This window comes from Lepidochelys kempii, chromosome 2 (assembly GCF_965140265.1).
Source record: "Lepidochelys kempii isolate rLepKem1 chromosome 2, rLepKem1.hap2, whole genome shotgun sequence".
NCBI lineage: Eukaryota > Metazoa > Chordata > Testudines > Cheloniidae > Lepidochelys > Lepidochelys kempii.
In genome coordinates this window covers 109,972,414-109,996,147 of record NC_133257.1, presented here as the reverse complement: position 1 = coordinate 109,996,147, position 23,734 = coordinate 109,972,414, and the positions used below count along the sequence as shown (strand labels likewise).

The 23,734-nt window shown below is 44.0% G+C and overlaps 1 protein-coding gene across 4 annotated transcripts in view; it reads right to left on the bottom strand.

Annotated features, from left to right (window-relative positions):
• The window catches only part of DEK (DEK proto-oncogene), a 37,613-nt gene extending 24,419 nt beyond the window's left edge, over positions 1-13,194 (bottom strand). Inside the window, exons 1-4 of one of the 4 annotated variants that reach the window (XM_073331910.1) lie at positions 13,030-13,193; positions 10,179-10,313; positions 6,684-6,785; positions 6,004-6,113 (exon numbers count right to left, since the gene is read on the bottom strand). In XM_073331910.1, coding sequence (XP_073188011.1) covers positions 6,004-6,113; positions 6,684-6,785; positions 10,179-10,302 — 336 coding nt within the window. In that variant the 5' untranslated portion in view covers positions 10,303-10,313; positions 13,030-13,193. Of the gene's footprint in view, positions 1-6,003; positions 6,114-6,683; positions 6,786-10,178; positions 10,314-12,436; positions 12,935-13,029 lie in introns of those variants that run through there. The other 3 variants (XM_073331912.1, XM_073331911.1, XM_073331913.1) reach the window with 3 other exon arrangements.
• Between the last annotated feature and the right edge of the window lie 10,540 nt (positions 13,195-23,734).

Genomic DNA, 23,734 nt, shown 5'->3' with positions numbered 1-23,734 from the left:
GACACCTTTTGGGAAAGGAATATGGAAAAAACACAAGATGGTCAATAAGTTCCTGTAACGTACTGGTGGCAACTTCTGGTCTCAGAAGGTGGACCAAGTAACCAGGGGAACTGCAATTTTAGACTTGAATCTGACCAGAAGGGAGAAATTGGTTGCAAATCTGATGCTGGAAGGTAATTTGGGTGAAAGTGATAATGAAATGATAGATTTCCTGAGTCCAAGGAAAGGAAGGAATGAGAGCAGCAAAATAAGGACAACAAACTCCAGAAAAGCAGACTTGAACAAACTCTGAGAACTCGTAGATAGATCCATGGGGAAAAAACACCTATCTAAAGATAGTTTTAATTAAGATACATTATAGCTCAAAGATAGCTCATCATAGAATAGGGATTATAAATTCTAATTCTATAGCGTGAGACAATATAGTCATGTAATGTTTTGTAAACGAGTTCCAATAGATCACTATGAGGGTGGCGAAACACTGGAATGCATTACCTAGGGAGGTGGTAGAATCTCCTTCCTTAGAGGTTTTTAAGGTTAGGCTTGACAAAGCCCTGGCTGGGATGATTTAACTGGGAATTGGTCCTGCTTCGAGCAGGGGGTTGGACTAGATGACCTTCTGGGGTCCCTTCCAACCCTGATATTCTATGGATTAGGGACCCAAACTTATGAGATTCCAGGGGCTTCTGTATAGATTATTTAGGTTAATCTTTCTATCTACCCAATGGGACTCAGTGATCAGTCTAGAAGATACCATCAGAGATGCTTAGTTTTGCAGTCCTCAGTTTGGGTCTCCAGAGATAACATGCTTGTTAACAGCAAAAATTATTTAAAATAAAATAAATAATAGAGGTGAGAAATAACAGACCTCAAACCTATTGTCCCTCTGTAAATTTGTGTACAGAGTCAATGCCTTACCTCTCTCCAAAAGTGCACAGTTTCAAAAAGTTCAATGAACAGAAGATTGTTGGGGGTGGAACAGATCTGGACAAGGAGAAGAAGTCTGGAGATAAATGTGAGAAGAGAGGGACAGGCAGTAGAAACAAAAGTGAAACATTTTGAGCAGCATATTCCAGAAGTCTTGAGGTCTTTCTGAGTGTAGCCTTCATTCATTTGAGATCTACCATACCATTCTCTCACTAGAAGGGAAAATCTATAATGGCAGCAGGCCGTAAAAGGGACTCAGTTTGGGAATATTTTAATGAAGTTCTTCTACCTGTGGGTAAGACACGCATGCATGCAAAATGCAAACAGTGCAACAAAGAAATGAAAGGCCTGGTTGCCCGAATGAAACAACATCATGAGACATGTCCCTTCTCAGGAGGAAGCTGCATTGAAGAGGATGAAAGGAACAGTCCAAACATGCGGTATTTTCAGGTTGGTATACTTTTTTATTTCATACTTCTTTCTTAAGGACTGCCTGTCTTCCTTCTGGACTATTCTTGAATTCTCATGTTTAAGCAAAAAATATAGTTGTTACACTATGGTACTATAATTTTAGATGCAGTTTTGATAAAAAATAGCTGAAATAGGCAGATCTTCCTTTTACAATTTCACATTTAAAGTAGTACTGAGTGTCAGTGAATGCAATGAGTAATACTAAATCAGCAGTATGGTAATAATAATTAAATAACTGAACTGACTTATTTTGTTTAGGAGACTCCATCTTCAACATTCAGGATTCTGAAGACTATCTACCTTCAAGATCACCATCATTTTCTATAGTTTCAGAGTTATCTGCCAATGATAGTATTTCAGTCACGTCATGCATGTCACATAGCCACAGTATAACACCTGCAGCAAAAAGGAAAAAAAAATCTCCATCATCCAGAAACAGCCATAGATAAGTTTGTAATAAGAACCAGCAGATTACAAAAAGAGGTAATTGATGAAAAAATTGCCCGGTTTGTTTATACAACAAGCTCTCCTTTCCGTATGATTGAGAACCCATACTTCATTAACGTGGTTCAGTCATTAAGACCAGGATACAGTCCACCCAACAGAGCAGATGTCACAGGCCAATTGCTGGACAAAGCGTATGAAAGAGAAATTGAGCAGTGTGCAAAAGGTCCAGAGGGTGAAATTGTTAACCTGAGTTTTGATGGGTGGAGCAATATTCACAATCATCCTGTTGTATGTGCTTGTGTGGAATGTCTTTCTTACAGAATGAACTGATACATCAGGAAATGCACACACAGCAGAATACTTATAAGACGTACCAGTAAAAGCTATAACAAACAGTGAAAAAAAATTCAAATGTCTAGTATGCAGCTTGGTCACAGACAATGCTGCAAATGTATCCAAGATGAGAATAAATTATTTAGAAGAGAGTCCCAAGCTAATAACATAGAGTTGCAGTGCTCATTTGATGCACCTCCTAGACAAAGACTTCAGTGTTCCAGAAATAAAGGATAATGTTGTTGAAATTGCAAAATACTTCCGTAACAACCACTTTGCAGCAGCTGCTCTGAAAAAAGTGGGAGGAACCAAGCTAACTCTCCACAAGATGTGCGATGGAACTCAGTAGTGGACTGTTTTGAGCACCATATCAAGAACTGGCCTAATCTGATGACAGTTTGTGAACAAAATTGTGAAAAAGTAGATGGCACTGTCACAGACAAAGTTCTCAACATTGGGCTTCAGAGAAATGTTGAATACACGCTAATTACCCTGAAGCCTGTTTCTGTAACCTTGAACAAAATGCAGGGAAATAGCTGTTTTATTGCTGATGCTGTTGAAATTTGGAAGGAACTGAGCGAGATCTTAAAAAGAGAGAGATGCAATGACAGAGTTAAATTACAAACATTAAAAAACCAAATAAATGGAACATGCACTATCACCAGCTTGTTTTTTTGCAAACATTCTCAATACTCGGTACCAGGGTCAAACCCTAACTGCTGAAGAAGAGAAACTGGCTATGACATGGACCTCCAGCAATCATTCCTTCATAATGCCAACTATAATAAATTTCAGAGCTAAGGGTGAACCATTTAAGAAATATGTTTGCTGATGATGTTTTAAAGAAAGTAACACCAGTGAATTGGTGGAAGTCACTTAAGCACTTGGATTCAGAGACTGTTGAAGTGATAATCTCACTTAACAACAGTAGCTTCTTCTGCCGGTACAGAAAGTATATTTTCTTCCTTTGGACTAATTAATTCCAAATTGAGAAATCATTTGGGACCTGAAAAGCAGGAAAGCTTGTTTTTCTTTTCCAGATTATGAACAAACAGGAAAATGAAGGTGAAGACGACTGAGTTAGCTGCAGAAGCCAATATTTTAAGTTTCTCATGTTGACTTGGCTGACACTCGATTTAATTTGTTTTTTAAAAAACACATTTCATTTAACTATTTTAGTTAACACAATTTTAACAAAAACAAACCTGATTTGAAAACACTGGAATGTTTCACTAAATTCAAAAATTCATAATATTTTTAACAAAACAAGCATATGTTTGCTGTTGAAGAAAAAAATCCAGAATACATAATGTTGTTTTAGGTAGAGACCTTAAAAAATTTAAATGTCTGTCTGGTGATGTTCTCCTCCTAATACAGCACAGCAAGAAAATCCTCCAAATTTAAATGATTAACCTGTTGAACTGAAGATAGTTTACCTCCTAATGACTTCATAAATACCTGCTTCAATTACCTTTGGTAAATGAAATAACCAATCATTCATTTTCTGATATAGCTGTAAAACTAATTTTCAAAATAAATCACTTTACAAATGTATAGTGTGTACCTTCTAAAAATTAAACCTACATCTATCTCTGAGTTGTGAAGAATATGTATTAAGGTTATGACAACCAACAAGAATGTACTTTTATGTAGAAATCCATGATTAAATCGAGTCTTCCTGACTAGTGATTTAAATTCATGATTTAAATCAAATCCACCCTGAAAGAGAAGAAGAATAGTAAGAGGCCAATATGGCTCCATGAGGCACTCTTTAATAACCTGAAAAATCAAAGAGAATCCTACAAAAAGTGGAAACATGGATGAATTGCTAAGGAGGAGTACAAAAGAATAGTGCAAACATATAGGCACAAAATCAGGAAGCCTATGGCACAAAAAGAGTTATACCTAGAAAGGCACATAAAAAGCAGTAAAAGCTTCTTTAAATACATTAGGAACAAGAGAAAGATGAGAGAAAGTGTAGGTCTTCCACTTAGCGGGGAAAGAGAGCCAACTAATATCAGGAAGGCTGAAGTGTTCAGTGCCTATTTTGCTTCAGTCTTCACTAACAAGGTTAACAGTGAACAGATACTCGACGCAATTAACAATGGGGAAGTATGACCCAGGAACCTCTTGATTCCAATTGAGAGAAGGCACAGGGGATGCACACAGTTTTACAGGGACCCCCCTGGATTAGATATATAAATAATAATTCATGAAAGGGTGGCAAATAAATGGCTCTTGGAAGAGACCTTAACAACTGATCATCATAATCACTTGTGAAACTATGTATGGATAACAATTAAGAAGTTACATCTCTAAACTGAAAATTATGTTTGTAAGGCAGATAAGCAAGTGAGACCTAGCTAAGGAACGGCTGTTTCAGGCAGGGGGTAACAGACATTTATTTCCCTGTCTGGTGTAGCAGGTATTGTCCACCTCACAATGCATGTCTATTTGCATTCTAAGCCAAAGGTTAATCAGGAGTTTGCAATTTCAATAAGATAGGAAAACTACAGAAACCGCGGCAATACTATTTATAAATAAGGACAATGGATTGTTCTGATATATCTTGGGGTGTAGACACCCAGAATATTTCACCTAGCAGGCAAACTGACATCATCTTTGTCTCATGAATGGAAGGACCTGGCTGTAAAACACTAGGACTTTGGGATGAGTATTGCTCTATGACACTTCCATTAGTAGCATTGTCTTCACTAATGAATTTTTGCAAACATTTCCCACCATTGCAAACACCAGCTCAGCTACACCACTGGTTACAGCATTGAGAGCTCTACTTTAGACCAGAAGCTGGTCTTCTAAACATTTGATCATCACATTTGCTTGAAGCAGTTGTAGTCAACAGGGTGCTTAAAACTACATCATCTTGTCCACACTAGGGCTTCTTCAACATTGGTACCATCAATGAAGCTGACCCCAATGTTAGCAATGATAAGAAATCTTTGCAAAAATTTCCCTAATGCGCATGAGGCTTAAGAATAAGTGCCTCTTCCATATTTCAAAACATCTCCTTTAGAAATAAAGTCTAAAGAATTAGATTGATCTCCCTTCTTACGTTCTCTGGATGCTCCCCACAACATGAGCCATGGCCCAAGCCTCTTCCCACCCCCATATCAAAACAATGTATGCTCATTAGCACATAAATGGTTCAGAAACAAGTTTGCTATTGATGAAAGTTAAGATCATTTGGAACATATTCTGCACTAGCAAATTATTTTTCAAATTTCAAATTTTACTTTTATATTTTATCCCTTTAAAGAGATTAGTCATGTAAGTGACATTAGTTTAAAGGGGTAACACATCAGCTTGAAGTGTGATCAGCCTCAAGTTAAGTTGTTTCAGGTACTTCATCTATCCAAGTCCTGCCAGTTTTTGTGTTTTTTCAAACATATGGGGGGGGTGGGAAGGAGAGACAGACAGACTAGGGTTCTGTTTTGTTTTAAATAAAGCAGTGTCCTCCTCCCCTCAGTTGCATATGAAAATGTCACAAAATATGCAGAGACCACAGTGAAACCGACTATGTATGTAGTGCTGTCAAACACACGGGGTAAACAATTTGAAGAAGTGAGAAAAAAATTATTTTCTCTGTTCGTAATCTTAGATGTTATTGTAACAATGGTAGATAAAGGATTTCACGTGTAATTATAATTAAGTGCTTGTCTATCTTAATGCTAACATTCTGTAGGCAGGCACTGTAACTATGTTGCTTTTAAAAAGACACATATTTCCACTTGGAAAAGTGATGATACACTATACATTTTTTACTCTACCAAAAGAGTGTTCATATCATGCAAAAGATGGACTTACTGTGCCTGGCCTGTTGTAAAGGAGTTTGTGTAGATTTCTGAGTTCATCTGTTTTCTTCTTACTCAAAAAAAACTGTATCCTTTCAATTTCGCAAAGCTTTTGTCCCTTTCCTGAAAGAGTTAAAGCAAGTTATGTTGTGTCTCTCATTCATATTCTTCAAAATGACATATTTGTTTATAACTTCTAGTATCTGTTTTTAAATACAGCAAGTGTTTGAAATATTTTTGAGGTAGAGGAATAAAGTTATTTTACTCCTAGACCAAAAACTTCAGACGGCAGATGACTGCCTGTTTACCATGTTTATCATAATTAAATAACTTGCTAGCCACCTTTATATTATTCCTTTTGTTACCTGATGTGCAAGTATATTTGGACACAGAGCATTTATTCCCAGCAGTTCTTGCTTTCACAAATGGTCGCTATACATCATGTGCCTGCCTGAGATCAGGTAAAAATGTACTTTGTTCAAGTACTTCAACATTGTTGATTGACAGTTACACAAACCTCTCCACATCTGTAATTTTAATAGCCTTTCCGTAAAAAGAAATCAGCAACCTATTTTAAGATTTATGGTGGCTCAGTTATCCTATCTAGGATTCATACTTTAGTCAACTTAAGAAGTTTCACTATTCACTACTAGTTAGAACAATTATAGTTCTGAAATAAGTGGACAAACTTGCCTGGTGCAATTGTAAAAGGTTCCCTTTGTAACGAGGATACCTGCATGGTCAATCTCTCTACTTTTTTCTTCTCTCTCTTCCCTTCAACAATGAGACTCTTTTCTGCAAAAGACAGTTTCCCTTAAGTATAACAACATTTCACAAATAGTGAGACAAACACTGTAACTGCACTGCTATCATATGGAGAGAAGGGGGAGAATTTCAAAATATCTCAAGGTATCAGCTATAGTATCCTAACATGCAGTATAAGTACCTAATTAACTTGAGACATTGCGCAAAATTTTAGTGTAAAATGCTAGTCTGAACTAACAAGAGCCCCAAACAACATCTTATAATTTATGTAACCAAGAGAAGTACAGAACTGATTTACAACTAACTGGAGCCACATCTGCTGAAAACTGAGCTGAACTATACATATACAGCTATAAATAAAGTAGGTTTGGATATAATCTCTATACAAGCATATTGATGAGATCCTATTTTAATTAAGTTGTAGTATCCCAGGATTTAGACTCCCTGTCTTGTACAGTAACTCCTCACTTAACATTGTCCTGGTTAACGTTGTTGATCAATTAGAGAACATGCTCCCTTATAACATTGTTTGGCAGCCACCTGCTTGGTCCACTGCAAGCAGAAAGAGCAGCCCGATGGAGCTAGCCAATGTGAGCTTGGAACCAGGGTGGGCCGGCAGCGCCCTAAGTTCCCTGGGCAACAGCTGCCCAGCAGGCTATCAATTGCCTGGTAGTTCAGGCATCCCTCCCTCCACCCCACTGCTGTATGCTGCTCTTGCTCTCTGCTTTCGAGCTGCTCCCAGGAGCCTCCTGCTTGCTGTGAGGGGTAGGGGAAGAGGGGAAAGAAGGGTGCTAATAACAGGGTGTCCCCCTCCCCTGTACCCCTTCTCCACAGCCATGGGGTTGGGGAAGGAAGGACACAACAGGGCTCAGAATGGAGGGAGCTTGCTGGCAGCAGCTGCTGCTGCCTCAACTTGCTAATCGACTTAAAAAGGCAGGTTTTAGAGTAACAGCCGTGTTAGTCTGTATTCGCAAAAAGAAAAGGAGTACTTGTGGCACCTTACAGACTAACCAATTTATTTGAGCATAAGCTTTCGTGAGCTACAGCTCACTTCATCCGACGAAGTGAGCTGTAGCTCACGAAAGCTTATGCTCAAATAAATTGGTTAGTCTGTAAGGTGCCACAAGTACTCCTTTTCTTTTTAAAAAGGCAGTGTACTTTGAGTAGAGTCAGCATACTTAAAGGGGCAACGCACAAGTCTCTCTCTCACACATGGTGAGAGTCTGTCCCGCCCTTCCTTCCTCTCACTCTCTCTCACACACACACACACACACACAGTGTCTCCTCCTTCCATTCATGCTGCCTTGTAGAGCGTGAAGCTACCTTAACAACAGTGTGTCAACCCTTGAGGGCTCAGCCGAGTGCTAGATCATCATTTAGCAGTAAGGCATTCCTTGGAAAATATCCCACCCTCTGACTCCACCACCTCAACCAAGCTTCACAATCATCATTGCTGTGTACAGTATTAAATTGTTTGTTTAAAACTTATATTGAGAGAGAGTTTTTTATATGTTTTTTGTCTGGCAAAAAAAGTTTCCCTGGAACCTAACTCCCCCCCCCCCCCAATTTACATTAATTCTTATGGAGAAACTGGATTCACTTAACATCGTTTCGCTTAAAGTAGTACTTTTCAGGAACATAACTACAACATTAAGCGAGGAGTTACTGTACATCCTCTTAGGATGTGGAGCCCTGTAGCACAAGGCCCCATAGAACCAGTGCTGACCTCCCAAGAGTCTCCCTAGAGGTCCAACCATATGGCACTACTGTTTAACTGTTCAGAGATCACATGATAGTCAAAGCAAGGAATTAATAGCCTTTGCAAAGGAACTTATTAATCATATACACTTTGTTCAAAGTACAAGAGTTACAGATTTATGGATAAACAACAAATATCTGAATGCAAATCCCTCCCATCCAGTGTCCCCACCACTCCCAAGACTTTTGGGTTTTTGGTCAGTGTCCCCTAGGGGATCCCCAGCATCTTTTTCTCTTCTAGCAATGGTGTTTCCCCCACTTAGAAAGCCTCTCTCTTAAAGCCAACCTGAAACATATTTTACTTTCTCACGCAGGGATTTTCTATTATCCAACCCTTGAGTGGAACTTACACAGTCAACCCTGCGTGGGCTGCTGGTTTAACAGTTCTGCTGGTAGCCTCCATTGTCCTGCCAGGGTAATGCCATTGAATAGTTAATGGCCAGTGATGACTCTCTCATTCAGGGTTAAACTCAGAGGCACATGCTCTGCCTAACACAAAAGGATTGATGCAGTCCCATATGACAGTTACATTATACAGTGAAGCACATAATCAAGTTGACACTCAAAATGAAGGCTGAAATACAACACGGTATTCACAAAATCAGACTGGAGAACCACAAAACCTTCAAACTGTCAGATTTCAAATGCTAGCACAGTCTGACACATGCTTCAAATGAAATTGTTGATTTTTTTTTAAAATTATGTCTGTCATTTTAGTTACTGCTCCTCCTGCTAATTCCCCATGCTAATTTGTGATTTTGCAACATACTGAAGAAATATTCCACTTGGAATTATCAGTCCTTGTAGAAGGCATCTAAGATGCAAAGAGGATATAAGCTAACTCCTCAGAGACCTCGTGCCTACAGAGCTCTACCTTGTCAGAAAACAAGCAGTGAGGTAAAATGCTCTCCAGTTTGGGATGGAGTGAGGTGCCCTGGTTCTGAAAGATTATCCGAGGCCAGATTTCCAGTCTGACTGTATCAATATTGGCCATCTACAACAGAGTTGAGGAACACACTGCTCTGGACCAGTATAGAACTATTAGGATTGAGCCTTGGTCAATACCTATCATAGCACAGGTAGTAGTGGTGGGTGGACACAGAGGAACTTTCTTTTTTGTTCAGGTGAGTTGCTCCTTATAGCTTCCACTGGATTACCAGAATAGAAACTACTTGTGAGGCTCCATCATGGAAAGACTCAGTCTGTCTTCAACTGTAATCTCCTTCTCTGCCAAGTACAGAGCAACCAGGAATTTCTTATTCCTCGACTGCCCACCACAATAACATCCATTACATGGATACAGTGTAAGCATCCATGTGATGCTTGCTTCCATTGCAACAACAGGGTCCACTGAGACTCCTCATGTCAAGATGTGCCACAGGTATTACAAATACAGTTAGTCACATTAAAAAAGGAAATTATTTCCTAAAATTAAGTGCTGAAGCTTAATAAAATAAACTTAGATTTTCATGTGTTAGACATTAGGAAATATCTGCACATAGAGCCATGCCCCCTCTTTCATTCCCAAAGATATTCTAGTTTGTTACATCTCACTCATCCTCGAACACTGATTACACCAAAGAATTCCTGCTGAATAGTCTGATACTCTGACACTTAATTCAGCCCTTATTTTTAAATCTTCCCTTTCTTTGCATGTATACCTACCTTTTTCTTCTTCTTCCTCCTCCTCCTCCTCCTCCTCATCACTTTCCTCAACTTTGTTTTCAGTTTCAGGTTCTCTCTCATCTGTTTGTTCAGCAGACATTGTATCTTCTTTTGAGGAAGACATGGTGGGTGGTTCTGTGGAACACAAGGGAACTGTCATTGCTATTACAACATCTAAGAAAAATTCTTGAATCTACATAGGCGTGGCAGAACTGTTTTTTTTATAATTTTTATGCACAATATTGGGGGTTTTAAGCTTTAGTTTAAACATGTTCAGTTGTGGGAAATTATGGAGAGAGTCAGACAATTATTTATTGACAGATTCAAAAAGTTAAAGCTTTGTAACCATTACAAGACAAACTGTCAGCATTGTGTCAAAATATACATAGTAAATAGCCTTAAATCAAACTCTAGTAGATTTTCAAGCAACATTTTTCTTACTTTGCCTATCTGTAAATTTAAATTATTATTGATGGAAATATGTTTTCATCCCTGTATGTTTGTACAGTGCAACTGATGTTTACTAACATTTACTAGTAAAACTCATTTGTCCAAGTCTAAATATATCTACCAGACATCTTTGTTGGATAAAAGTCCTGTCACAATATTACTGTGAATACTTTAGACTGACTATTTGATGCTATAAACACAAATTCAGGTAACCTAAAGAGGAATATGAACAATTTTTCACATTCTCCTCATGCAAGTCTGGCCATTTTTTGTGACTATGTGAATACCCCACTAAAGAACAGTGCATTTTAAAGTAAAAGTTTTAGTTAGAACAGACGGCAATGTTATCAAATCCATCCAGACATGAAGGTCTCATAGTCTGCATCCTGAACTATACAGCCATACCTACTGAAAGCAACAACACTGCATTAACATAGCTTAAAGCTCCTGACAAAATATCAAGAGTCAGAAAATACAAGTGTTTAAAAAACCCACAATCTTCATTATGCCACACTTCAGATAGGGAATATTCTACTTCTGCTTTTGGTTAAACATGCATATTGATTTAAGTTTATGTTGTCATATAGTAAGTACACATTCACATAATGTACGAACAAAAAACAACTTAGAGGAGTACACACTGCTTTTGGAACAAGGATAACTGGATGAAATTCTAGATGGCATGTGCTATACACAAAAGATCAGATGAGATGATCTAGTCTGATCCTTCTGGCCATAAAATCTGGAATATGGAACATCAATCATGTATTAGTGCTTTGAATGAATTTCTTTATTTAAAAAAAAGTCTTGCTTAATAGCATTAATATTTAAAATGGCTCAAATCTTGCTTTGAAGTTAAAAATCTCATTTCTGTGAAGGGGGGGGAGGGAGGAGAAGAAATTCCCTTGAAGACAGAGTAATGCAATGGTTATCAGGGGGACAGAAGAAAATCTGTCTATAAGTTCAGTGATTGTATCTTTGAAAAAGTGATCACAATTTACAAAAAAACAAAACAAAATGAAACAAAACACAGCTGTCCTAGAGCTCCTAAAAGTCACATGATTATTGTTTCCTGTTCCTAATGTTAAGCAAATAGATTAAGAAAAGGTCAGCTGTTCCAATAAGATATTTATAATCAACCTCATGTAATGTGTCCTGACAAATGCTTTAGAACAGGGGTCTTCAATCATAGGGAACGGAGAGGTTTCAGGAGATACACGTCAACTCATCTAGATACTTGCCCAGTTTTACAACAAGCTACATAAAAAGCACTAGCAAAGTCAGTACAAACTAAAATGTCATACAATGACTTATGTATACTGTTCTGTATACTACATCAGCTGTTTTCAAGCAGTGGGTGAGTTCGTTTTAATTGGGTCACTAGGGCCAGCGGCTGAGGCCCAGGGCAGAAGCCCAAAGCCCCACTAGTTGAGGCTGAAGCCTGAGTTTTTAAAGTGAGGTGAAACTTGAGGTAGGCAAGACAAATCAGACTCCTGAAAGGGTACAGTAGTCTGGAAAGGTTGAGAACCATTCCTACTCTGGGATGATGTGGCCTGCGATTTCAAGCAGGGAAGGGAAGGAGGAGAGAAGGGTTTTCACACTGTTTGCCAAATGAGATGCCTAATAAGCACATTCAGAAGTAACTTTTCAATCATTTGTGCTGTTACTCCAATTCCAAACAGAAAACAAAAACTGAACTTGGCCCTGAACTCAGCTGTTAAGTTTGTTCACACGACTCAAAAGTAGCAGCAATTTTAAAGACGTAGCCAAGCTTCCCCCTCAGCAACACTCAAGGCACTGAAGGTTACCTTGCTTAACCGACGGGACTCAGCTTTGGACAGCGACCAGCGTCCGGGGGTGGAGAATTAGCTACGCGAACTAACACGGCGGGGTGGCCGCCGCAGCGTGTGCGCTGCACAGCAAGACTGACGACCCTGGCCACGGGGATGCGTCCGCTCTGCAGGGCGGGATGCGGGGGCTGCAGGGAAGCGCGGGTCGGCCCGCGCTGTGGCTGGGGAAAGCAGCGACCCCGAGCGGGACGGGGCCCCCGCCAGGCCTGGGGCCCCCAGGAAACCCTGCAGGCGGGAAACAACTCGCCGCGGGCAGCAGGGAGCGGAGCCGGGAAAATCAGAGATCCTGGCGCGGGGGTGGCAGCGGGCTCAGGCGGGGGACGGGGCTGGCGGCTCACTCTGCCCTGGGCCTGGCGCCCGCCGCGCTCGGCTCTCCCAGGCTCCCGCGCAGGGAACAGGCCTGGCCGGGCTCGGTCCCTGCAGGGCCGGACAGCCGGAGTGACTCCGCCCACGCTAGGGATCCGGGGCTCCTACAGGCCTCTGGCCCCGGAGCCCCTCCGCCGTGGCATCACAGCGGCCGCAGCCCCTCGCCGGAGCCGCGGTTCACCCACCTCGGCTCGGCGGGGCCCGGCTCCTCTCGCCCGTGTGGGCGGCGGCTGAAGGCGACAGTTCACAGTGACCGGGATGGGGGTGGGGACAGGCGCGCGCTCCACGTCTCGCGCTCACACTCTCCCCGGGCCGGAATCAACAAGGTTTTCAAAATGGCGGGTTCTCGGAGGAGGGGAAGGAAGCGGGAAGGCAGCAGCCAATCAGCGCCCAGAACCCAAGTCGCGGCTGGAGGCTGTGAAGCGAACGAAAGGCGTGCGCGCCCTGCAGAGGGAGCGCGCGCTGGGGAGGGGTGGGGGTGTGTCGGGATGCCGGCTGTTCAGAGCGCGAGGGCGCCTGCTCCTTGCTGTAGAGGGAGGGGGACGGGAGCTGAGCAGTGTGTCTGATGCTTCTCCCATTAACATCTGGGGGGATTTGTCACTAGTTTAATAGAAGCAAAGAAATTGTGACTGTCTGTGTAGAGCAGGTTTCAGAGGAGCAGCAGTGCTAGTCTGTATCCGCAAAAAGAAAAGGAGGACTTGTGGCACCACAGAGACTAACAAATTTATTTGCGCATAAGCTTTTGTGAGCTACAGCTCACTTCATCGGAGGTATGCAGTGGAAAAGGCAGTGGGGAGCAGGGCTCTCAAACTCAAATCACCAAGAGGGCCACATGAAGACTAGTACATTGGCCCGCGGGCCGCATCACTCAAACCTTTTCATACAACCATACAAAAGTATAGTCAAAAATGAAGAGTAATATAGTATGCTATTAAAAGTCAATGTATTAACTTTTTAAAAGCTGTAATGCAAAAAGTCAATGCTAATTTTGTCATTTCATTTTTGGCCACTTAGCTGGCAGTGTTTTGCATCAACCAGGGCATCAATATTAGGTTTGATATCCTGAGACGAAACCAATCTCAAGCGTTGCTTGCAAATATTCATCAGTGAGCCCTTTGAAGATTTGTTAATCTTCATGGAAGAGAAAAACTGTTCACATATATATGGACTTCCAAACATTGCCATTTACCCTTGCGGAGGTAGAGGGAGCTGTCATGGGGACTGGTGGGACTGATGGGCTAAGAGCCATTGGCAGTGAGCGTGCGCTGAACCTCACAGAAGGCAGCTGGTAGCACCTTTCAGCTTGAGGTCACAGCCCAGAACAGCAAGGGGCTGGGACGCAGGTTTTGACTACTTCTCCGCCCTCCCAATTGGGTCATCTCTTTGTTAGAACTTCCTTTGTGCAGAGCTGAGGTGCCTTCTCCTCCCACTGAGACCAGTGGGATCTCAGGGTGCTTAGCACCTTTCAGAACAGGCTCCCATAGCATGTGCATTGCAACAAAGCCTTAAAGCCAAGGGGAATGACAGGTATGATTCAAATCACACCACAGATGCCCAAATAAACAATCCCCTCTCCCAAACTGCTCCAGGTTAGTCCCCGCTCTGGGTCTTCCTGTGCATCCTGGCTCCTGTGTATCTCTGCTAGACTTTAAGCTGTTTGAGGTCTTACCAAACACATTGCTTGCACCTAATGAAAAGAGGTGTGTTACCATAGCCACAAGAGGTATCTAGCTGCACAAGGCTTGTGTAACGAGGGAGCAGAAGGAAACAGAGGGGCAGTGGAACTCACGGCTTGGAAACGCCGCCCCGCCCCCAGTTTGCAAATCATGCTTGTTTCTAAGGGAGGAGTGAGGAGTTGGGGGCTGTTTTCAAATGTGAAAACTCTGCGATGCCCCGAGAAACTAGCAAGGGGCTGACTGAGAAAAAAAACACAAACCCCCCACCCGTCAGCCCAGCACGGTAATACAGCCTCAGCGGCCCCCGCGGGTCCCCTGCTCAGCCTGTTGCTCTCCCTCCCTTCTGCTGCTCGCAGCTCTACAGCGCCCGGCTCCGCTTAGCCCTGCTGCAGCCAGCGCACGTTTCTGTGTGGCCGGGAGGGTGACGGGAGAGCCTCGCGCTGCCCTATGCTCCTGCCACTCCACTTGCCTGGCTTGGCACAAGTTGGCAGCCTGGCGCTGGGCAGGCGGAGGAGGAAGCCCCCGGGACTGGGGAGACGAAAGGGGCAGCCCGGGTTTCTTTGCCTCTAGCAACACTTCAGTACATGCCCCCACCCCTTCCCCAAAGTCCCTGCCCCAACTCCACCCCCTCCCTGCCCCTATTCCAACCCCTTCCACAAATCCCCGCCCTGGCCCCGCCTCCTCCGCTGAGAGTGCTGCGTCCCCGCTCCTCCCCCCTCCCTCCTGGAAAGTCCTAAACACCAGGAGGTAGGCAGAGGAGTGGGGACGCGGTGTGCTCGGGGGGGATGTGAGGAGAGAGGCGGGGGTGAGGGGCAGAGTGGGGGAGTCGGCGCTTATGGCATGCAGGAAATAAGTCCGCGAGCTGCGTGTTTGAGACCCCTGGTGTAGAGCCTGTGGAGATTCTCAGAGAAAGGAATGATGTGGGTCCACAGTACAAGGAGAGCCTATCAAGGGCGCACACTTCCCCCTCTCATAATCATTCACTCTAATACTCCTATCCCAGGACTAGTGAGGTGGAGCAATATATTCATCCCCCTTTTAAGCCTGGATAAACACAGACGTAGAAAGAGGTAGTGCTTTTCCTAAGATCCCGCAGTCAGTCAGTGTAGAGCTGGGAACAGAAGCTGAGCTCACAGTCCTATACCTTAGCCACAAATCCAGCCTTTCTTCTTTATTGGTATCTGTAGTTTTCAAACTCTTTTCTTTCCTCTCTCTCCCAATTTCTTTTGTCTTTACCTTCCACTTGCTTGTTTCCCCCTTTTCAACTGGCCGTTTTACCTACAATGGTTCTGTTTCCCATCCACCATGGTTGCTTCCTTGGGATAGACTGTGCTGCTACTCAGAGCCAAAAAGCAGTCATATTTTACATCCTAGTTTCTGCCCTAAATGTGCTGTATTGTTGGCTCAGGTGACCAGGCAATATGTGCAGTATTGGGGGTGGGATGTGCTTCCTATAAGAGGGAGACAAAGAAAGATGTAAGAGCAAAGCACCTACCTCATGTCCAGAGGGCTGTGGGGAAGAAGTTCTCCATAGCAGCCAAAGGGAAAAGCCTGGCTGGATCTATCTGTAGCCACGGTAGGATCAAGCTCCTTAAGGAGGAATAAGTAGCCTGGACAGGACAGTGCAAGTGCTACTCCTGAGGGCATTCTGTGCCAAATATTTTAAAATTCTGCACACATTTTAAAATTCTGCAATATTTTTCAAATTTTATTTGTCAAATAAATGTGGAGGCTCCAGCATGTCATTGGGGGTACAGAGCACTGGCTGCACAGAGGTGGGAGATCACTGTGCAGCTCCCCCTCTCCCCCCTAGGACATGGATTCAGCGGAAAGGCTGCACCCAACCCTGACCCAGCGGAAGGACTGGGCCTGCCCCAGAAACACCCAAGAGCCCTGCCCCCCTGTGCCAGGTACACCATGTGTGTGCAGGCAGGCTCAGCAAGACAGGATCCAAATGTGGAAGGGCTTTGTGTGGGGGGAATTCAGGTGTGGGTTGAGAGGGTTCTGTGTGGGGCAATGTGAGTGGAGGTGGCTCAGTGTGGGATCTGGGTGTGGGGGGTATCTGGATGCACAGGCGCTTGTTGGGGGGTTCTGGATGCAACAGTAATGGGACTTTGCAGGGAGGTCCAGGTGAAGGTGGTTGGAGCTCAACAGTGGGGGTCTGAGTGCGGGAGGGATAGAGCTCAGCAGGGGGATCTGGATGTGGAGGGAGCCAGATGCTGGGGGAATGAGGCTCAGTGAGGTTGGGATCCAGGTGCAGCTGGTTGGGACTCGATAGAGTGGGGATCTGGGTGGCTCATCAGGGTGGTCTAGGTGCAGGGGGAGTGAGGCTCAGGGGCATTATGGGTGCAGGGTGGGTGAGACTTGGTGGGAGGGTCTGGATGCACGGGGTTTGGACAGTGATCCCTCCCTCTGCAACTGAGGAGTGATGGGTGCAGGAAGTGCTGGGGTGGGGTGGAGGAAGTTTGCAGAGCTTCCTACAGCCTGGGGAGAAATCTGGAAGTGGGTCTGACCTGGCCCCAGATGCCATGCAGAGGAAGAAGAAGTTCCATCTGCCCCAGCCCAGCAGGGACAAGCAGCTGAGCCCAGTGCAGGATAGGAGCCACCAGCCATGTCTTCCCTAGTCCCACCCCTGCCCCACAGTGATTGACCTCTCTGCCGGCTGCCCTGAGCACCTGACACATACTGCTGAGGAGGGTCACATGACCACTTTTGTGGATTCCCTTTGCTTCCCAGTCAGAAAGTAATTTTTCTGCAGGAAAACAAAGAAACCTGTGGGGGGACATAAATTGTGCGCATGTGCAGTGGTACAGAATTTCCCCGGGAGTAAAGTGCTAATGAGTGTCAAAGTGAACTGACATTTGTGCTTGCTTAGGGTAGAAGGAAGTCAGCTTTCCATTGCTCTGCTCCAACAGGGCAAACAGACTGCTGAGCTCCACAGGATCTTAATGAGCTGTTGAGTCCAAATTACTAGGGGAGCAGGAATGTATAGCATTAAGTTAAACTATTTCAATGTTAATAAACCAGACCCCCAAAGGGGTGTTATTGACTAGCATGAGAGCTTGGATGCAGTTATTGGGAAGACCAGAATAGGAAAACTGAGGCAGGAGTTGTCACAAATATTGCAACCCATGAAGTATGTTTGGGGGGCATTGAGTTACATTTATAAATAAGACAGTAAGAAAGTTGTGGCCAGTCTGTTAAAGTTGTGCTTGGATTGAAGGTGCATATTGGCAGCTGGAGGGACAGGCTCCAGGGGATGGTGCAGGACCTAAACTCTTGTAACTGAATAGATATCAAGTTGGTAGCAGGTTCTTTACCCTCCCACAGGGGCTGCATAATCCTAGTCAAACCTTCAACACTCAAGGCAGAATGTGGGCCCCAACGCCCCTGAGCCCTAGAGGCGGCCCCAGCTCAGAGAGGTGAGGCTCTGGAGAGGGCTGGCATTACCCGGGCTCCCCTGTCCCAGCCCCACACCGTATGGGAGGCATAAGCCACAGCTTCTGCCCAGCCCCGCTCACTGGGGCCTCCCTGAACCTGTGCACCAGCACAGCCAGGCAGCCACAAAAGATGAAGTCCTCAAAGTTGCACAAGAGCCACTGTTGTTCAGTGGCCCAGCCCACACAATCTGAAGGAGATGGAATTGCACCTGACCGAAGGGTGAGGCCAGCACCACCAGGGCTAAGTGCAGATGGTGGCACTTGGTGCAGAGTCGGGGCAGCCAGTGGGACAAGCCCACATGTGTCCTGGCCCCATCATCCTCTTGGATTATGTCAGATGGGTGGCCAGGCCAAATTTGAGTGAATGGCATTGTGAAAAATTTGCAGTGAACGTTGACAGTGCTGGTTTCTGCAACAAAATCATGGCCCACAATTTTCTTACTGCCTTATTTGTTAATGGTTTATGTATGATTATGTTCTTCTCCATGAAAGTGGGTTACCGCAGCTTCTCCAGGAATGAAAAACAATGCAGATGATCCAGGTAAGTTGCTCAGACTGTAAACAACTCCAGAGAAGAACCCTCTGGGTTGGTTCAAACTAGGTTTTCCAGACACTCAGGGACAAAGAAAGTGCAAAAAGGATAAGTTTAAACAGACACAGGGCCTTCATTTTGAGTGAGGAAATGGACAGGACGTTGTGGTCAATCCTTCTGAACAGTTGGAATGACTTTGGCCTACTAGGACCCATAAGACTGATGGGCAATTTATAGTACATTTATTAGTAAGTGTGTAGGACCTGTTGTTTATGTTTTCTCTGTGTGCTTTTATCCTAAGAATAATGTACTCTGCTGATAAAGAGCCCTGTGGTAACTTGTAAGTGTTGGTACACACTAATCATAGCCAGTGCTTAATTTGTGCCAGGACTGAGCCCTGGCACCTCTAGTCTTGGCAGTTCATAGCCCCAGCACCTCTGGGCTTGCTGCACCAGTTATGAAAGTAAAAATATTGCTTAAGCCCCAGCACCTCTTTCATTACAAATTACGCACTGATAATAGCCCTTGATGAAAAAGCAAATCTCAGGAGCTGGCCTTAAGGCAGACTGGATTACTGGGAATATCACACTTATGGCAGGGGGCTGTGAAGCCTTGAAACCCTGCCCAGACACAGGTGGTGGCTGGAGATCTGAGACCTAACTGGGGACTCCTGGAATGGACCACTGAGGGGGGATACAGGTGCAGTTACTCTGAAATTGTGACGGGGCAATAGCTGGTGGTGGGAATGGGGACACCACTGTTACAGGATGACATTTTAGCCGACATTAAATGATAGCAGAGGAAAGCATATGATTGTCACTTTAGACGGACACTTTGCAGTTATGGGGATAGTGAAGTTCAAAGAGGGGAAATGACTTGTCCACCATAAAAGCCTCCATCTTATATTTTTATTTTAATTATCCATATTTTAAATGTGCATACTGTAACTAATGCAAAGAGTCAATCATAAAATTAGATCAAACCAGAAAAACAAATATATAATTGTAAAATATGACAAGGTCATAGCAGCTAGAGATGGAAGAAACCTGTGAAATAATAAGATTCACCCACCAGCAGGTACAAGAGATGGGATCCCGAGAAAGGATCCCCATCAGGAAATTTCCCCATCAGGAAATTTAAACTGCTATTTAAATTGCCAAAAGGGGATACAAATTCTGTTCTCAATTATACCTGTGCAATCCCAATGCTTATTTTCTCATTTAAGAGAAAAATGTGAATTGTTCACCCATAATACAGTACTTGAAAACTGTGAAATGATTAATAAAAAAATAACAAGAGTTTTCAATCTGATCTTGTTTGGAGATGTACACCCTGAGTGCTAGGTGAGAAAGCATGATGAAGCAGCAGAAAGAAGAATATTCTGAAGAGTGTTGATAACAAAACACATCCCTCTTTGAGACTGCTGCGAATTTCAAAGCTGTCAGATTGATTGTCATTGTTTTAGACTGTAGCCTTCATGTCATCGCAGAAGGATTGAATCAGTCTGAGGACTGGGGGAAACCCATGCTTTCTAGCAATTGGAAAAGGCCCTTTCTGCTGACCAGGTCAAAAGCCTTTGTAAGATCTATAAAGGCCATGTGGAGAGGCCTTGTTCTTGATGCTTTTCTTGCAGTTACCTTAGAGTGAAGAATATATCAAAAGCTGATGTGCTGGCATGGAAGGCATACTGACTCTGGATATACACTCTTTTGAAAAAAGAAAAGGAGTACTTGTGGCACCTTAGAGACTAACCAATTTATTTGAGCATGAGCTTTCGTGAGCTACAACTCACTTCATCGGATGCATACCGTGGAAACTGCAGCAGACTTTATATACACACAGAGAATATGAAACAATACCTCCTCCCACCCCACTGTCCTGCTGGTAATAGCTTATCTAAAGTGATCATCAAGTTGGGCCATTTCCAGCACAAATCCAGGTTTTCTCGCCCTCCACCCCCCCACACAAATTCACTCTCCTGCTGGTGATAGCCCATCCAAAGTGACAACTCTCCACACAATGTGCATGACAATCAAGTTGGGCCATTTCCTGCACAAATCCAGGTTCTCTCACCCCTCCACCCCCCTCCCAAAAACCACACACACAAACTCACTATCCCGCTGGCAATAGCTCATCCAAAGTGACCACTCTCCCCACAATGCGCATGATAATCAAGGTGGGCCACCCCCAGCACAAATCCAGGCCTTCTCACCCCCCCGCCCCACCTCCATACACACACAAACTCACTTTCCTGCTGGCAATAGCTCATCCAAACTGACCACTCTCAAAGTTTAAATCCAAGTTAAACCAGAACATCCGGGGGGGGGGGGTAGGCAAAAACAAGGGGAAATAGGCTACCTTGCATAATGACTTAGCCACTCCCAGTCTCTATTTAAGCCTAAATTAATAGTATCCAATTTGCAAATGAATTCCAATTCAGCAGTTTCTCGCTGGAGTCTGGATTTGAAGTTTTTTTGTTTTAAGATAGCGACCTTCATGTCTGTGATTGCATGACCAGAGAGATTGAAGTGTTCTCCGACTGGTTTATGAATGTTATAATTCTTGACATCTGATTTGTGTCCATTTATTCTTTTACGTAGAGACTGTCCAGTTTAACCAATGTAAATGGCAGAGACAAAGGAGGTGCTGTTGTCATCATGAATAGGTCGGAATATGAACAAGAGGCTGCTCGGCAGCTCTCCAACACGAGTTTCTACAAGCCATTACCCTATGATCCCACTGAGAGTTACCAAAAGCAACTACAGCATTTGCTCAAGAAACTTCCTGAAAAAGCACAAGATCAAATCCGCACAGACACACCCCTGGAACCCCGACCTGGGATATTCTATCTACTACCCAAGATCCATAAACCTGGAAATCCTGGGCGCCCCATCATCTCAGGCATTGGCACCCTGACAGCAGGATTGTCTGGCTATGTAGACTCCCTCCTCAGGCCCTATGCTACCAGCACTCCCAGCTACCTTCGAGGCACCACTGACTTCCTGAGGAAACTTCAATCCATCAGTGATCTTCCTGATAACACCATCCTGGCCACTATGGATGTAGAAGCCCTCTACACCAACATTCCACACAAAGATGGACTACAAGCCGTCAAGAACACTATCCCCGATAATGTCACGGCTAACCTGGTGGCTGAACTTTGTGACTTTGTCCTTACCCATAACTATTTTACATTTGGGGACAATGTATACCTTCAGATCAGCGGCACTGCAATGGGTACCCGCATGGCCCCACAGTATGCCAACATTTTTATGGCTGACTTAGAACAACACTTCCTCAGCTCTCGTCCCCTAAAGCCCCTACTCTACTTGCGCTATATTGATGACATCTTCATCATCTGGACCCATGGAAAAGAAGCCCTTGAGGAATTCCACCATGATTTCAACAATTTCCATCCCACCATCAACCTCAGCCTGGTCCAGTCCACACAAGAGATCCACTTCCTGGACACTACAGTGCTAATAAACAATGGTCACATAAACACCACCCTATACCGGAAACCTACTGACCACTATTCCTACCTGCATGCCTCCAGCTTTCACCCTGACCACACCACACGTGTCCATCATCTAGTAGATCCATCGTCTACAGCCAAGCTCTGCGATACAACCGCATTTGCTCCAACCCCTCAGACAGAGACAAACACCTACAAGATCTCTGTCAAGCTTTCTTACAACTACAATACCCACCTGCGGAAGTAAAGAAAAAGATTGATAGAGCCAGAAGAGTTCCCAGAAGTTACCTACTACAGGACAGGCCTAACAAAGAAAATAACAGAACGCCACTAGCCGTCACCTTCAGCCCCCAACTAAAACCCCTCCAACGCATTATTAAGGATCTACAACCTATCCTAAAGGATGACCCAACACTCTCACAAATCTTGGGAGACAGGCCAGTCCGTGCCTACAGACAGCCCCGCAACCTGAAGCAAATACTCACCAACAACCACATACCACACAACAGAACCACTAACCCAGGAACTTATCCTTGCAACAAAGCCCGTTGCCAACTGTGCCCACATATCTATTCAGGGGACACCATCACAGGGCCTAATAACATCAGCCACACTATCAGAGGCTCGTTCACCTGCACATCCAAGAATGTGATATATGCCATCATGTGCCAGCAATGCCCCTCTGCCATTTACATTGGTCAAACTGGACAGTCTCTACGTAAAAGAATAAATGGACACAAATCAGATGTCAAGAATTATAACATTCATAAACCAGTCGGAGAACACTTCAATCTCTCTGGTCACGCAATCACAGACATGAAGGTCGCTATCTTAAAACAAAAAAACTTCAAATCCAGACTCCAGCGAGAAACTGCTGAATTGGAATTCATTTGCAAATTGGATACTATTAATTTAGGCTTAAATAGAGACTGGGAGTGGCTAAGTCATTATGCAAGGTAGCCTATTTCCCCTTGTTTTTGCCTACCCCCCCCCCCCGGATGTTCTGGTTTAACTTGGATTTAAACTTTGAGAGTGGTCAGTTTGGATGAGCTATTGCCAGCAGGAAAGTGAGTTTGTGTGTGTATGGAGGTGGGGGGGGTGTGAGAAGGCCTGGATTTGTGCTGGGGGTGGCCCACCTTGATTATCATGCGCATTGTGGGGAGAGTGGTCACTTTGGATGAGCTATTGCCAGCGGGATAGTGAGTTTGTGTGTGTGGTTTTTGGGAGGGGGGTGGGGGGGTGAGAGAACCTGGATTTGTGCAGGAAATGGCCCAACTTGATTGTCATGCACATTGTGTGGAGAGTTGTCACTTTGGATGGGCTATCACCAGCAGGAGAGTGAATTTGTGTGGGGGGGTGGAGGGCGAGAAAACCTGGATTTGTGCTGGAAATGGCCCAACTTGATGATCACTTTAGATAAGCTATTACCAGCAGGACAGTGGGGTGGGAGGAGGTATTGTTTCATAATCTCTGTGTGTATATAAAGTCTGCTGCAGTTTCCACGGTATGCATCCGATGAAGTGAGCTGTAGCTCACGAAAGCTCATGCTCAAATAAATTGGTTAGTCTCTAAGGTGCCACAAGTACTCCTTTTCTTTTTGCGAATACAGACTAACACGGCTGTTACTCTGAAACCACTCTTTTGAAAATGACCCTGTGAAAGTAGAATGAATTATATTGAAATTATAATTCATTAAAGAAATGCTACTTGAAGGGTTTGTTGAAATATAGTTGTCAGGAAGAGAAACATTAAGGAGTGTGAGACAAT